The sequence below is a fragment of the Triturus cristatus genome, chromosome 2_2 (genome assembly GCF_964204655.1).
Source record: "Triturus cristatus chromosome 2_2, aTriCri1.1, whole genome shotgun sequence".
NCBI classification, from domain to species: domain Eukaryota; kingdom Metazoa; phylum Chordata; class Amphibia; order Caudata; family Salamandridae; genus Triturus; species Triturus cristatus.
The window spans coordinates 861,594,875-861,611,674 of NC_140582.1; the positions used below are offsets into that span (position 1 = coordinate 861,594,875).

Genomic DNA, 16,800 nt, shown 5'->3' on the forward strand with positions numbered 1-16,800 from the left:
AATCACCAACCGAGGTGAGGAGCTTCCTCGGGATGGCGACATACTGTGGGAGGTTCATCCCAAACCTAGCTGCGTTGTCAGAACCCCTCCGTGTCCTCACGAGAAGCGATCAGCCCTGGCTATGGACAGTAGAAGCTAATACAGCGTTCGTGAGGATCAAGGCGGCTCTGCAAGACAAGACTGTCATGGCATATTTCCGCCCAGGGAGGCCGACTGAGCTTGTCGTGGACGCCAGTCCGGTGGGTCTCGGGGCAGTGTTGCTCCAGGAGCATGAGAAAGGCACGTGGAAGCCAGTCGCATACACCAGTCGGGCGCTGTCGGACACAGAAACGTGGTATGCACAGATCGAAAGGGAGGCTCTAGCGATCAAGTGGGCCTGCCAAAATTTTCATTTGTATTTGTTCGGACAGGATTTTAATGTGATCACGGACCACAAACCGCTAGTCCCACTATTTGGAGGCACCACGCGGCTGGCTCCGCCCCGGATTGAACGGTGGGCAGTCCAACTGCAACAATACCGGTTCACGGTCATCTTCCGTCCCGGGGCGCACAACCCTGCCGATTACCTGTCCCGACACCCTGAAGACCTTCCCCCAGCGTGCATCCCTGCAGACGTTCAATACTCCGAAGCCTACGTGAAAATGATCGGCCGAGACGCATGCCCTGATGCAATGACCTTGGAGGAGGTCGGCCAAGCCACGGACCAGGACGAAACTTTGACTAAAGTCAAAGAGGCCCTGGCATCCCACAATTGGAAGAGGTTTCTGGAAGGCAACCAGGTGCTCACAGGGGAAGAGAAGCACGCCCAGCAGCAAATGTGGCAAGTCCGCCATGAGCTGAGCATTGGGGAATGTGGCACGGTGCTACGAGGACATCTGCTGGTCGTCCCAAGAATACTACAGGAGCGGTGCTTACGCCTGGCGCACGAAGGCCATCAGGGGATGGTGAAAACCAAAGCACGCCTCAGGAACAAGGTTTGGTTCCCAGCCATGGACGCAAAGGCTGAGGAACTGCTACGGAGGTGCCGAGCGTGCACGATCACTGGAGGGGATCCACCGTCAACACCGGTCATCACGGAAGAGCCGTGTCATCACCCGTGGTACAACGTGAGCGTAGACTTCGGCAGCTTCCCGGATGGGAGACAGATGTTGGTATTGGTGGACGCGTACACGAAATTCCCGGTGGTGGAAGTGGTGGAGTCCACGTCGTTTCAACACATCCGGAGGGCTCTGGAGAGGACCTTCGCCATGTTGGGAAACCCGAAGGTAATTCGATCGGACAATGGGCCACCCTTCCAAGGCCAGGAGTTTAGAGAATACTTGGCAAAGCGGGCGATCCGGCACACGCGAATAACCCCCTTGTGGCCGCAGGCGAACGGGGATGTCGAGAGACTGATGCGCACGCTGAACAGAGCCCTTCGCATCGCCGTCGAGCAGGGACAGGACGCGGAAGCGGCACTGATCAAGTTCCTTGACGCATATCGACACACCCCACACTGCACAACGAAGTGCGCCCCAGCCCATCTCCTGTTTAAGGAAGCCCAGCGAGATGGAATACCGACGGACCCGTCCTGGAGTCCACCGACACGGGATGATGACGCGGTGCAAGGGAGAAGGGAGCTAACGAACAACAAAGCCAGCGAACACCGTAGGGCCCGCGAACATCATATAGTGGTCGGAGACAAGGTCATAGTGAAAGACCGCCACCCGGGGTGGAAGTTCCGGACACCTTTTGAACCATAAGTGTGGACGGTGCTATCAACGAAAGGGACAATGATAACGGCCAGAAGAGGCGATGTGAGGGTGGCAAGAAAGGCATCGTACTTCAAGAGAGTCGAAGGAGAACTGGCTGCTGAACAATCAAGTGAAGAAGCAGGAGAGGAACAGGATGGTTTCCCTGAGCGAGTGGCCACCCCGGAGAGAGCGTCTCCACTGCTGAGGGGAGACATTTCACCAGGAGTCTCAGGACAAGCTACAACCAACCAGCAAGAGAATCAGACTCGAGGAGAAGAGGCTGGTCCCCGTGGGCGTGGCGAGAGAGAAGTGTCCAGCAGGGGAGTGGGGTCCAGGCTGCGAAGTAACCCAGCTCCCAGCCAGAGACTCAGAGACTGTGTATGTCCCTCACCGTGAGAGAGACTCTCAAATGGGTGACACTGTCTAAAATGTTGGAGGGATGTAGAGAGCCACTCGGCCTCTACGAAACAATGTATACATCCACACATGCATCCTCCACCCCTCGAGGCGGGCTCGCCTCGAGGGTATAAATAAAGTAACGGAAGACCACTCGTGGTCTTTCCGGTTAACCACTCATCAGACTCACCGTGTATAATTACAGTCGAAGTGTCCTCGAGTACGTGGCCTCCACGGGGCCACCACAGGCCTCACAGTGAATGGGGCGGGGCCCGATGGGGCAACCAGGGATAGAGCACAGAGACAATTAGGTCCAAGAGCGAGACGGTCTTGGTCCATGGCAGCCTGGGTGTGACGGAGAGGACAGAGCAGCCAGCTTCCCCACGCCACAATGGCATCATCTGACCCACAGAAGTTACACCTTAAGATTGTACATTTTTAGCACAATGTGTCTTCTCGGTCCCACATCAAGAGCAAATACGAAGATCAGAACTGGCACAACGCTTACGGCCTTAAACATCAAACCTTACCCAAAGGCCACATCTGTCCGAAGTAGCATGCATCAAACTCTCACCCACTTCTGCTTCAAAGCACCCCAAGCTCACATCTGCATCGAAGGCCCCCAAGTTCATACCTTCCACAAATCCAAATACACCCAGCTTGCATCTACTCCTAAAATAGAAAATAAGAAACTGACAACAGCCACAAAGAGGACTCAAAACTCCTGTACGTGCTGAAGCATCAAATCCAAAGCAAAACGTCCCAAACTCAAGTCTGCATCTGAAATTGCAAACCACAAATGTACGTCTTTCCCTAAGCGGCGCATCCCATTTTCACATCCCCACTAAAGCTGCAATGCTATGCCAACATGTGGACCTAGAGCAGCACATTCTATTCTCATACAACCCTTGAAGAAACATTCAAACTCAAACCTGCCCCAGAGAATGCCGAAAGGTCACATCGGCCCAAATCAAAACATTTCAATCTAGCATTTGCCCTAGGAAACTGCTTAACACAGCACAATCATAGCTCGCATTTGCGTCTAAAGCTGTACATACCGAGCAGGCCTGACTTATAGTAGCACACTCAAGCACACATCTGCACTTAAAGCAGCATGTCCTTATTTCACATCTTCCCCAATTCAGCACATGACAACCTACAATCTCCCCCACAAAGCATTGCCCAAACTCACGAATACCCTGAAGCGTCACATGCCATAGTAATATATCGAAGAAAAACACCCCAAGATGACACCTGCCTGAGGACGCAGTACAACCAAAACACGCAGCCTGCATCTACAGCAGCACATTCCAAGCTCACCACTCAAAATGAGCTATTTGTGTACCGGTCGGACAGGTCTGTAGGGCAATTTAGCAGGGCCATTAGGTCTACTCTAACAAGGGAGTATGTGGGCCTGTTTTAGCCCGGGCCTGGTGGCTTAGTGGACAAATGGGTCTACGGTAGGGGCCTGTGTTCGACCTCATGGTCAGGTTCAAATCCTGGCGGGTTCACCCAGCCTTTCATCCTTCTGAGGTCGATAAAATGAGTACCATTGAGTTGGGTAACCATAAACATCCGTTATTCAGCGCCAAGATACCGATGGGTGAATGTACGCTTTACAAATACACGTTATGCTATGTTTTATGGGCTGGTGGGCCGTGTGTAATGTTAATTTCCCTGATATTAACACAGACATTGGATGCACCATGCACAAATACATGCAGGCTTTCATAACTTGCATAACACCTATAGAGCATGTCTTTACAAGTTCGAAACTGCCCTGGTTTGCAAATGTGGGCCATTTTTTCCGCTACCTGGTTCGCTAATTGAAGTCACTTTTATTTTTGTGCCAGGGCCTATTTTATGGCCAGCTCTACCCTTTATTGTAATTGTACAGCTCACTGCAGCTAGCCTATGTGAGCACCATCACATTTGTGCACTCGCCACTCCTCAATGGAGAATCTCACCACAGATTCATGCAGCTCTATAACTGCATTGTTCTTTGACCAGGGATCCTTATGAATCTCCACCTTCTTGGAGTTTCCTTACACCAAAACTTTAATCTAAGGTTTTTCTATTTAAGACTTTGTTTGTGTTTACAAGCTTTGAAACACACTTTAACACTCTAATTTAGACCGTGAAATGCAGATGCAAAAACACACTGCAGCAAATAGAATTTATGTTGGTTTGCACTTGCTTAGTACGTTAGGGATATAAATGAGAATAGCGTGTGCAAACAGTAATTGCACCCATTTTTAAGGTGTTTTTTAATGTGTTCGCGCTATATAAAACTCTGCCAAAAAAAAAAGGGGCAGCAGATACTCAATACCTGCTTTCAGTTTCGTGATGAACTCAGGCATTTTGATCCCTTCTTTGAAGGGACAGGTTCCCATGCCACAATGAATGTTGCTGTATAAACTGACTTTGAGGGGGGCATGGTGTGTTCCTGGAGTGATACTTCCCGTGCCCTCATAAACCAGAATCCCTACAAGTGATGATCGCAGTTGGCCTTTGTAATGTGTCAGATGACACACCCTGTAAAGACATACAACATGACCCACGCACGATACCTGGCGCCAGGCGAGGCGCCAGGGGAAAGGTTAAAAAAGAAGCAGGGTGGCAGTGTGCCCGGACATCTTGACTGGCGGTGAAGACACCGCAGCCTGCTGGAGGGCCGCTCCTGTTAACAGTATCCAAGCAACAAAGCACAGGCAACACAACAAGGCTGCCAACCTGTCCTGCACCCGACCCGCTGATCCTCCTGGCACACGGCTGTGCACCACAGCCAGAGAACAGGGCGAGATTGTGTACTTCCTTCACCGGGAGGGGGGGGGACGTGGCCCAACAATCGTGCAAGAGGGAACATTTAGCAAGTCCAGTACTTTAAAACTCTTGCAATTAAGAACTATTTTCTTTGAGGAACAAGAGGCATATGACTACCTTGCCCTTCATGTAGAGAAACAGATCAAGTTCTACTCCTCCTGGAGTTTGTCCACGGAAATGGCTGCAGCAGCCGTATCACCGGACCTCGCTCCCCGCATTGACGGAAAGTAACGAATCTTCTATCTTACCGCGCATTTCCGTGGACAAACTCCAGCCCTCCTGACGATCCGGCAATCAGGCTATCCCTACAGTCGCGGCTCTTGCCGCTACTATGGACCACGCACCCCGCACTGACGGACCTGTGCATTACTCTACCACCCTGTGTACCCACATGTTACTCCAAGTCCTCCTGACGATTCCTCTTAATTACGACTCCAACCGCCTCCAATTCCCGTTCCGTACTTATTCTCACTCACGTTACGGCTATTCAGGTTTAACTGTACAGGCATAATCTATGATGTCCTGATGATGATCCTAATATTTCGTTTGTAGGATCGAAACGCCGTCGACACTTGTAAACACCCTATATGTTCTTAGCAATACTAAGTATGATACATAAGGGTGTCCCATGTAATGTTTGTTAGTTCACTCTCTATTCCTGCCATTTGCAACAAACGTTTTTTGCCTGAACCTTTTTGTTGTTTCTGTTCCTCTCCCTTTTATTTGTACGGGACACAGGCTTGTGTCCCACTTTGAGAATTTCTTTGATAATTTTGCTTCATTACTGTATCAGTAAAATTTATGACCACTGTCCAGCTGGACAAGTCTTTAAAAATAAGCACTGATTGGGTCCTTATTGATTGCTTTTTTCAATTGCAATAGCGTTGAGGCAAATTCCATCAGAGGATCTCGAGAGTCAGCCATCAAATTTGGTGACTGGGTCTTGGTGTGCAATCAACATCGATGAAGGGGAAAGTTCTATCTTCCATTTGAAAAGCACCCTCTACTGGCAACAAGCAAAAAGGGGACAATGATGATAGCCTGGAGGGCAGTGAACTGGTTAAACTTTCCGGAGGTGGTGCCCCAACATACCTGAGAGTAAAAACCAATCTGTGCCCGGGTGATGATCAACAAAATGATATAGACTGCCTAAAGTTCCTGAAGGCTCCCAACACCCACCCTGAGAAGCTCGGGGTCAGTCGAAGCTCTACCTCCCTTGGGGGAGGAGGGGTGATGGATGTGTCTCAAGTGTAATCCGAGAGGGATACATACCATTTGCAGTCCCGAGTTTGCAGACCAAGGAGATTTGATGACTGTGAATGCTACTCACTGTAGAATCTATAATTAATGAGAATCAACTGTTAATGCCACCTGTTGAGTAGCCACCTGTTTGACTTGGACATTCAGGTCAACAAAATTTGGGGAGGAATGTGGTGGTGTGTCGCATGACACACTCTATAATGACATACTGCGCAACACGCATCCTTACGCTGGGCGCTGCATCAGCCCAAAGGTCAATAAAGAAAAAACAGGGCTGAAGTGTGCACAAACCCTGACTGCACACTGGTGTCGGCCCTCTTCTTCAGCGCCTGCAATGAGGCTTTGTCCATAGGCACCAGAGCCTTCATAGATATCTTTACTTTGTAGCTTTTACTAGTTTGCCTCCTGCTCTCAGCAAACAGTTACAATCCCCCCGTTGCATTTAAGGACGTTAACTTTTCACTCCGTTTCTATTCACGACTAGGGAGAGTTTGTGGGATGGGCACTGCTCTTCGCAGTAGCAACTGCAATGCACATTTTCTGCATTCTGAATTCTAAGCTGACGTTGTCAAAGCAAACATCTGTTATGCATTCGGCCAACAGAATTTTATTTACATAGTCTAAAAATGTAACAATTTTCAATTACTTAGTTTGACTATCAACTGTCAACTTTTGAATAATATTGAGTTACCCCTATAAGCAAACAACATAGTATTAAATTCAAAGTGACATGCAATGCTAAGTTACTCACCAACTGAAGCAGTGGCAGTTGACAGCAAGGACTTGCCCCACGACCCCCAGGCTCCCCAGCCGCTTCCTGCGGTGAGGGTGTTTGGATCCTAAAAACACAAGGAAGGTTTTTTAAATACACAACCAAAACTAATACAGTAACATGAGTAGTTAGCAATACTTGAAAAAATGTTACATTTATTGGAGCATGATGAGGTCTAGCTGATATGTCAACCTCTTTCCTCAAAAATGAGGATCTTTCCCCAAAAATGCGGTCGAAGTCAGGGATGTAGGAGGGTGATACCATTAAGGTCAATGGGGAATCAGTGTTTTCTGAATAGTGACAGGTGTGAAAAGCAGGGGACCCCATTAAAGTCTTTGGAGGCATTTTGTTTCTCAGGCGGATGAATTGAAATAAAAAGCGTATGACACCCGCAAAATGTGGGTTAGTTTACAGATATAATATATACAACAGAGGATAAAATGAATTTTTTCAGATTATTTAAATTTTGTTGTACAAATTTCAAAGTTATGAAGTAATTTAAGAATATGACCGATGATAATGAACCTGAGTGACCCCATTCTAGGGTGCAAATATTAGCGATGCTCAAGGCGTCAGCCACGTGAGAACCTATTTTTGGTAGGGAACTGAATCACCATTATCTAGATAACTTACCTTAAATATTCCAAGTCTTCCTTCCTCCCCGTTTCAGTAGTCACTCACTAGACCGACACCCCACACAAAAGCTGTCTTTTTATCCATAGACCAATAAAAAGGGAGTTTAATCACCCTCCGTAATGTGCCTGATGTGATCCCTAAAAAGAGATTGGTGCTCAAAGCACTTTGTTGATACCAAGATGGAAGCAAAAGATTGCAGACAAAGCCTCACCCTTCGTAAAAACTGGAGAGAGGAAGGAAGAATCGAAGTAATGAAGATTACTGGTAAGTACTCTCAACATAATCTCCTCATCTCCTTCGTAGTCCCATTTCTTACTTCTTTTCAAATATATTTATTGTTTTTATGCTGATTTAGAACAATAAACACAGGTACAGAGGGAGCATTACATAATTTGCAGTCATGGCGGCATCCACACAAAAATTATGCGACGCAATCTCGAAACAAATGTGTAAGAACGGAGAAAAGATGGAACAAGAGAAAAACAAAACTGTGCTCAGTAATCTGCTTGAAAGTACTGAATACCTGAAATAAACAAACGTATGCAAAACATTTCCCAACAGACTGATCAATCAAATGAGGGGTCAAATAGGGATTACGGTCTTTACAAGTTCCTGAGGGGCACCCACTATCCACATCCAGCAATCAGGTGGGGAGGAGGTGAAACATGGGGTGGGGGAGGGAGGGAAAGAGGCACAGTGAGGACACGAACCATGAAGAAGGCTCTGGGGCAGGTCACTGATGAGGGCATCAATTATTCAGGAGGTGGTAAAGCCCTGACAGCAACAGTAGTCTTAAGTAGTCGCTTATGAGTTGCAAAATAATTGAGTGTGCGCACACTGTAATCAACCATCAATCCCATTGGGGTTATGTCAGCCGTATATCCGGGCGGGGCAGTTTTCATCTTTCAGGAACTTGGACAGGAACAAGTCTCAGTTTGTAATATGAGACTCCTTTCGCCACTTTCTTGCCAGAACAGATAATACTTAGGCTTCCACACCAGTCCATTTCATCAATTCTTACCTCCATCCATCTGGTCCTGAAGCAACCCTGCTCTTCCTTTGCCCTGCCATCTGCCATTTAGTTAAAGCCAAAGCCAGGTCTATGAACCTAGTTGCTTCCCCGGTCTTCTTGGATCTCAGCATTATACCAAGCCATCAGATATTAGAGGAGTGCTTGAGATACACAGCTCAATAATACAACTTGTTTATTGTAGAATACAGGATCAGTAAGGCGCAAAATTTGGATATGCTCAGAATCTGCACTTGCCCGATACTGTGGGAAATACTCTATGAAGCCCTATTGGTGTTAGGTAAGAACGGTGCAGTATACGGTAGTGAATCAACTGAGTACGGGCATTTCTAGACACTCCCTAAGAAAAACCCACAGCGCCCTTCCACTAGCTAATGCGAAGGTCACCATTCACATCCGTCTCCCGGACAGCTTCTGGTGAGGGTAAAGGAATCTTAGCACCATCAGCTGGGTATATAAACCAGCATCAGTCGTTTATAACCACCAATCGTTAATAGAGCCTGAACAATGGTGTGTATATCTGGAGTGGTTAGGCTATCCCCCGATGTTTCTATAAAGGCCTTGCAAATTGTTTTAAATGACAGGAATTGGCCAGGGGGCAAGCGGAATGTTTGTTTTAAATCGTGGAAGGATACAAAATGATTATCAACCACCCATTCATCAATGTGTTTCATCCCCGCCTGAGTCGATGAACGCGCCCCAACCTTGTAAATCGTCACACAGCATCTAGATAGTGACCATAATGGTAGCTGGGAGCATATGGGGTCTGCATCTCCGTTAAGTTAATCTCCGAGGTACCATAGCTCCACATTATTACCATCTGCTGCCCACCTTGTCAGTCACTGTAGTTGCGCCGCTACATAATACAGTTCATACTGCAACTTCCTTCCCCATAGAGCACCACCCCAGACTACGTCTACTAGGATCCCATTCAGAGCGCAAAATAAGTTCCATGGGAGGCTCATGGGCAGCACCGCAAAAACATGTCCCATTTTTTACTTGATGAGGATCTATCCAAGCAGTAGGTGTTCATGCGATCAACCAGTCTGATTATCAGACATACCGAAGTCCAAAATAATGCAGTGCAAGACTTGTTTACAACCTAACTCAATGCAAAAGTTGTTCATGTTAAAAAAAAAAACGACATACTACAACCACAGTGGCAAAGATACCTCTATATACACAAACAACATAAAATGAATGTGGACCTAACATCAATGTGCTTATAAGGCTGCCAGTTTGCCTCTAAATTGACGAATAACTACCAGGAAGAGTCAAGCCAGCATAATAGTGAGGAGAGATGCCAGAATTCACTGAAATGGCATAAAGTGGAAAAAACAAAAAGTTCTTAGGCCCTTTCACACAACAAATAGATGATCATATCTCCAGAATCCAGTTTCTTTAAGGTGATCGATCTAAAGGCCACATTGTCCAAATTAGGAGGATTTAAAGTCAGGTACACCAGGTGTCTGTAACACAATAAGCATCAGGACCTGCCACTGAACTACCGCCACTAGCTAGATAAAGTAACTCATACCTCCTTCCATATATGCAGGCACAAGATAAAAACCCTGAAGATGGGGTAGAAAATAGAAGGAAGGAACCCCAACTCTACGAAAGGAAGAGTTGATTAAATACCCAACTCATATCAACAAACATTCAAATGTAAGGATGTTTGCTCTAAAAAGAATTCATCTCACCCAAAACATGAGCAGAGTGAAACGAATCAGTCAAAAACACTTTAGAGGAGCAAAAGTGATAAGAATCTCCTCAACAGAAAAGACCATAATATAGAAAAAAAACAAAAAAGGACATTAAAAAAAGAAAGACAAATTCCCAGTTGCAACCAGAAAACAATTATTTGAAAAAAAATGCTAAGCAAATGAATGGCACATCAAGGATCCTGGTGACGAAAAACCTCTCATTGTACTCTGTGTTATCACACATTGACTGGCATTGCAGGAACCCTTTAAGGAACTGGAACACTAATTCAGACTCACCCTGAAGGAGATCCACAAAATACATAACTCATCATTCCTAAAAAACGTTCCAGGAGCATTGTATTCTTAAATCATTGCACGATACAATGGAGCCGGACCTTTCTCTCCTTATTGGAGAAGGTGCCTCCCCCTCCCCCAAGAATCCTGGGTGAAGAGGGAAGAAAGCAAGACAATCTGCAGGCCCTAGTAACATAATGTTCGGCCACAAAACTCCCTGCATAGGAGAACTAGACAAAAACTCAGGAATACTGAGGCTTGAGTCTGTTCTTCAAAAACACAAAAACAAAACAATCCATAAAAATATTACTCAGAAAAAACAGACACCACCTCTCCCAGGAGAATGAAGAAATTATCCTTATTCCTGTATTCTATCATCCCTCATAAAGGGAATTAGAAACAGGGAAGGAAACCTCCTTAACATCCATAAGGAACTGACATACAGAGACTAAGGGCCTCATGTACGTAGCCGAATACCGGTCGGTAACGGCCGATTTTCGGTAATTATACCGTTACCGACCGGTATTTAGGCTTTTGACATGTAGGGGGCTCATTTCTGTATTCGGTAATTTACCGATTCGGTAATTTTACCGATTCGGTAAATTCCGAATACAGAAATGAGATGTAGGGAGAGTGTGTGGGTGTTGTCTGGAGTCGGTATTTACCACCAACTAATAGTTGGTGGTAAATAAAGAATGGATGTGTAAAAGCATTTTATAGCGCTTAGAAGTGTGCAATGTGGCAGACATACATGCCCTTAGGGCATGTATGTGCGCCACATGTGCACACATGGCCGAATCAGGGGTGCAACAGGGTGTCAATGTGACACCCTGCCACCCTTGCATGTGCTCCCCCATTTTTCACCGAATTTTTCCGAATCGGTAATATTTACCGACTCATTACCTACATTGCATTTACCACTTCATAAATACCGAATCGGTATGATTCGGTATTTATGAAGTGGTAAATGCCAGCCCACCTACATAAGGCCCTAAATCTGAAGTTAATAGTTCGCCCAACTGGAGCGCTATGCCTATTTCATTACCCATATTCTCTGTGCAACAACCATTGCCTGACACTTGAGAAAAGTGCATGAGCTTCTCTGAACAGAAGCAAATCTTCTTACATTGACTGAACACATAATTTAGTGCAGTCTGATGACTGAAGTAACATTGATACTCCATGTTACTAACACAACTTAAATTGCCAGCCTTCATGACCACCTTTAAAGGACCTCTGGGGAGGGAGATGGCCCCTCAATGAACAAAAAAGTTGGACTTGACACTGGATCCCAATGCAAACCAACATGGCAGAACACGGAGGCCCAGAAACAAACCGCTTCTCAAGTGCCAAAACAAAATTTTACCAGAAAGGAAATAATCACCGTCAGAAAATAAAGGTGAACTGTTAAGGAAAACACAAATTCTCCTTGCCTCTCTGCACCCTGATCCAAATGCTGAATTGAGGGTAATCCTGCAGTAAGAAAAAGAAAATCCATAAACCTGGCTTGTCGGAGGGAAGAAAGTATACAATGTTCATCTAAAGTAAACCCCCTAAAATTTCCCCACAACTGGCAGGGGCACAAATGGCATATGTGAGGAATTGGAGAAAACCCTGAAACTGAATAACTTACATGGTCCGAGCCATGTCCCTGAGATCTTGAACTCTAAAAGATCTAAATACAGAAAATGATTATGGGGCCATAATTCCCATCTTTTCCCCCATATATGGCTGAAATTTTAGCAAAATAGTCGAAACTGGCTCATGAATTGATATGAAAATGCAGACGTTCCTTGCACACTCCCAGTGAAGGATGGCAGATGAGAACATCATCACCTGGAGAGTTAGAACTAACATACCCGGAGAAACAAAGACAGAGCTGCAAAATGCAGTAAAATCCTGCAGCTTTTTGTTAGAAGATGACTCAACCTAGAACCAAAAAAACACAGCCTTAACTGTGGATGTTAAATGCTCTGAAAAAACATTATCAAATTCCCCACCAATCAGGGGAAGCCCATAAAACCGCATACACAAAAGGCTGAACATTTAAATTCTCCATTCATCTAGAAGAGACGGGTCACTAGAAAGAACCTCGCTGTCAATAGCCATTGGTGAAGCCTTCCATTGGCGCAATGAGAAAGAGACTGAACAAGGGTTCCCATAATGAATAGAACTAGAACAGCCATCTTCCACCGCCAACATTCTTAAGGATATATTTGAACCACCATATGACCCCCTATGGGTGGTTTCTGCCTCCCTTTTATGTATTTAAAAAATACTCAAGTCTTGGCCGCTTATAACCAGCTTATCCACCAACAAACACCTTCGGATTCCATAACATTGTTGGCCAGTGGGTAGAGAAAACTAATAAACTACTGAAACAGATTAACTATGCAAGTCTCTATATTCAATACGACTGTATTAAATTGGTAGCTAGTACAAAGTAAAACTATGAAACCGATTAATCAACTCCACAACAATATGAAGTAAATGATGCCTTATCATTCATTGAAGAAAACCGTAACCTGCAGGCACTTTTACCATAGTGATAGCAGGCTAAGAACCCTCACCTTTCGGGCCTAGAGCAGTGCATTTACAGGAAGCAGAGGTTGATCCCACTAAGAGGCCACTTCCCAAGTAGTGATTATTAAGCAGGAGATGTACTGAATCCTTGGGTATTGTTTAAACTCTACATTCTTTTATTAATGTATTTATACATACCAGGCGTTCTGTATCGTGCCAATAAGCCATTCCCCCTAAAAAGTCATATCAGAGGACTTGGAGACACTGTAAACATGAAGTGCTGCATGAAAAGGATTTCAGTATTCAAACAAGACAGACGGCCTCATCCAACAGAATTACTTAGACGGTAAGGATGTCATATTGATAAGTGAGCAAACACAAGGAGATGATGGACGGAGCGCTAAAACTTTTCAGACACTCACCCCCAGTCACAGATCTGGGTTGAATCCATCATCATTCTTTAGCTCACTTCGCCACCTCAGTTAAGACCCAGCTATATGCAAATAAGTCTTTATCCTGTTCCTTATGGGAACAGTCCAGCCTGAACTGCCAAGCCAGGTCTTCCCTGAACCGGAAACAAGCATCCTGGGACCGGTTTCTGGGCAACACCCTTCATCAGCCAGGCTAGCTTGAATCCAATGGCAAAGTGAGCAAGGGACCCATGTCTGGGCATACCCTATTGATAAGTGAGGGCGGTGCTTCGCTTACACCAGTATGGATGACTATGCTACGGGATACTGCTCGATTGTATGCGGGCCTCAGTGAGGCACATTTAAAAACAGAAATATCAAAAGTTCTTCCATTCTCCCATTTGCATTGATGTGTTTTATAGACAAGTACCTGAGGACATTGTTCTTCCAGTGTCCCTTCGGCTCCAGGCTCGGGCTCTAGACTGACAAAGTCGCTGCACTCAGGCCTATTCTCCGTTTCTTCTATGGAAAAAGGCTGAGTTCTAATGACTTCTTCCTTCAGTGGGAGCTCTGCATCAGCTGTCGGTTCTTCCACTGCCAGCAAAGGTCCAGATCCACTGGGTTCTGCTTCTGAAGCATCCTTCAATAGTGCTGCAGCCGGCTCGGGTCCTAAGTCTCCGTCTCCAGACTGCGCTGCACAGTTATCCATTTGGGCTGCTTCCGGCTTCACTTCGATACCAGTTGCCTCGCTTGATTCAGCAGACATGTTTATTGAAGTCTAGAATATAAGATCAATCAACATGCATTGATTATTGAGTGGAGTGTGTAAAAACTGTCCGCACAGCATAAATGTAGTATAAGGAAAATATATCATAATACTCCTACTCCCATCTATCTAAAGAAATTCTTCCTTATAAAGCAAATAGCGTGTATACATTTTGATTAGAACATATTTGCTAAAGGCAGGGTATTTGGACCTTCAACCTATCTCAAATTAAAAAACTAAACACAATATTTTTTGCTGCCAATGTTTTTGTGCCAGAGAGCATGGATATTTAAGTAATGAACCCTCAGAACGAGCTCTGATGTAGAAATGTGTAGATGGTTAGGTGGGGCATCTGGTAAGCAGCTGAGAAACGCAGGCAAAACACAGTAAGAGACGGCGGCTGAATGAGGAACTGAGGGGATGCCGATAAGGGAGGTCTGTCCCTCAGGGAGACGTTGGGCGTTGGTGCAGTCCAGTGACTGTAAGCCGAGTGTGGGGCCCTTTCTGGTATGGTGGATGGCAGGCACATATAGGCAGGGAGCGTTGGGCTACCAGCCACCATTTTGTGCCGTATCAACATGATGGCTGGTAGCATAGGCAGGGTTTGTTCAGGAACCCACCTGCCCATCCCCTTGTAGTCAGGGTTGGAAGGGTGAATTGTCGGGACAGCATGGTTGAAGCAGGTGCATTGGTTGGTTATTGAATTTAGGGCATCACTATTGGACAGGTGCAGGGCAGTGGCTTGATGAAAGGTTTTAACGGTTTCAATCAATTGGATTGTTGTTGGGGGTGGGTGAACCAGTTTGAAAGGTGGGGGGGAGTAAGTTTACATTTCCAGAAGTCAGGATATTGAGGGGTTACAGTTCAAGAATAAAGGTGCTTAGTAAGTTTAGGGTGTAGAGTACAGTGGTGACAGAGGCTCAAGTTGGGGAATTGTGGGGGAGGGATATTTAGGAGTTGTGGTAGGAAAGACATTAGTTGTTATTGATGTATAGTGAGGCAGTTAGTTTTATAAGGCAATTGACCCAGGCTATGTTATGCTTTTGTGCTGTGCACCTGTTCTAATAAAGCAGCCTTTTTCACACAACAAGTTGCAGTGGTCTGTGCAGTAGCCTCGCGCCCAAGTGGAAGCAACACAATTACTGCAGGAAAGACAAGGCAGGAGGGAAGCGGGTGGGGACAAAGTGGGTCCACAGAGGAAGTCATCTGAACAAAGAAAGGAAATGGACAAAGCATAAACAAGAAAACAATATCTATTAGGTTGATTTAAAAAGATCAATGGTTTGCAGCCTCTATGGATCTTTTGCGCTATTTTCATGTCAAACCTCTGCCCATATATTCAGGGATTCCACAGCAGATAAGAGGTGTCAGGACCAGCCATCCTTGTACTCAGATTTGCATTGATCTTCCTTGTATATTTTCCCTGTTTCTCTGTACCAGGTAGTTTTGAATTATTTTACTTTTTTTGTGTCAAAATTGTCTGAGTGTTTTTTCAGTGAAATCACTTAAACCACCCTGGACACTATCACCTGGGGGATTCTGCGAACTGCAATGTGATGCCAGACCTGCCGAGAGGTTGCCTCAATATACAAAAACATTCTTGCTGGAAAACCACTCATCTGCCAAACATATTATAATATGCGTTGTGAAGTCGTGAGTGAAACCTTATCGCTGGACGTCATTACCCATAGAAATTAACTGCAGGCCCTCCTGACATCCAACCTTCCTGTGATGCTGCCAGCACCTGCGAAAATGATTTGTATGTTCACTTCGATGACCCTGTCACCACCCAGGTGATAGCATCTGATGACATCTTTCCAGCAGACAATCTCTGCTGGTGGACCAACACATCTTGGCTCGTATGCACACCACACCTGCCTCAGAACTAACGACCAAGTGAGACATTGGAAAGCGCTCAAACATGAACACAGATTGGAACAACACAGTATTAATACCATTGTCACAATTCTAATTTCATCCTGGACCTCATAATTTCCAAACGCTACTGTGCCAATAAATAGGACATCCGTATCATAGTCGGCTGGTCCAACTTCAAATTCTATTTACCTTCACTTTAGAAAGAATAAAAGTGCCAACAGGTGTAGATTAGGAAAGCATGAACTTGGATGATGATATCAACCTGAATTCTCCGGTCTCAACCTAGCAGACATCAATGACAACATTAGCTGTCTAGCCTCTTACTACCACAACACGATGAATGTATGTACTTATGACACATTCTTTTTCCCCGCAGGGAATCCCAACACGGTCGTTACAACGACCGCTTTGTGATTCCGCATACCATTACTCCGCAAGTCGGAACAACGATTTGCGGAGGGGGGGCGCTGGATGTTGGAATAGTATAACTTACTATTCCAACTCCAGTCTGTGCAGACAATAGGGAAGGTGTTGGATTTTAAATCCAACACCTCCCTCCCCCTCCTTAAGTCATTG

At 45.6% G+C, this 16,800-nt stretch overlaps 1 protein-coding gene across 1 annotated transcript in view; it reads right to left on the minus strand.

The window, feature by feature from the left end:
• Positions 1-16,800, minus strand: part of FAM114A1 (family with sequence similarity 114 member A1) — a 199,670-nt gene that overhangs the window by 152,095 nt on the left and 30,775 nt on the right. The window contains exons 2-3 of the mRNA XM_085642273.1: positions 14,011-14,358; positions 6,964-7,051 (exon numbers count right to left, since the gene is read on the minus strand). Of these exons, the coding sequence (XP_085498399.1) occupies positions 6,964-7,051; positions 14,011-14,346 (424 nt within the window). The 5' untranslated portion in view covers positions 14,347-14,358. The remainder of the gene's footprint in view (positions 1-6,963; positions 7,052-14,010; positions 14,359-16,800) is intronic.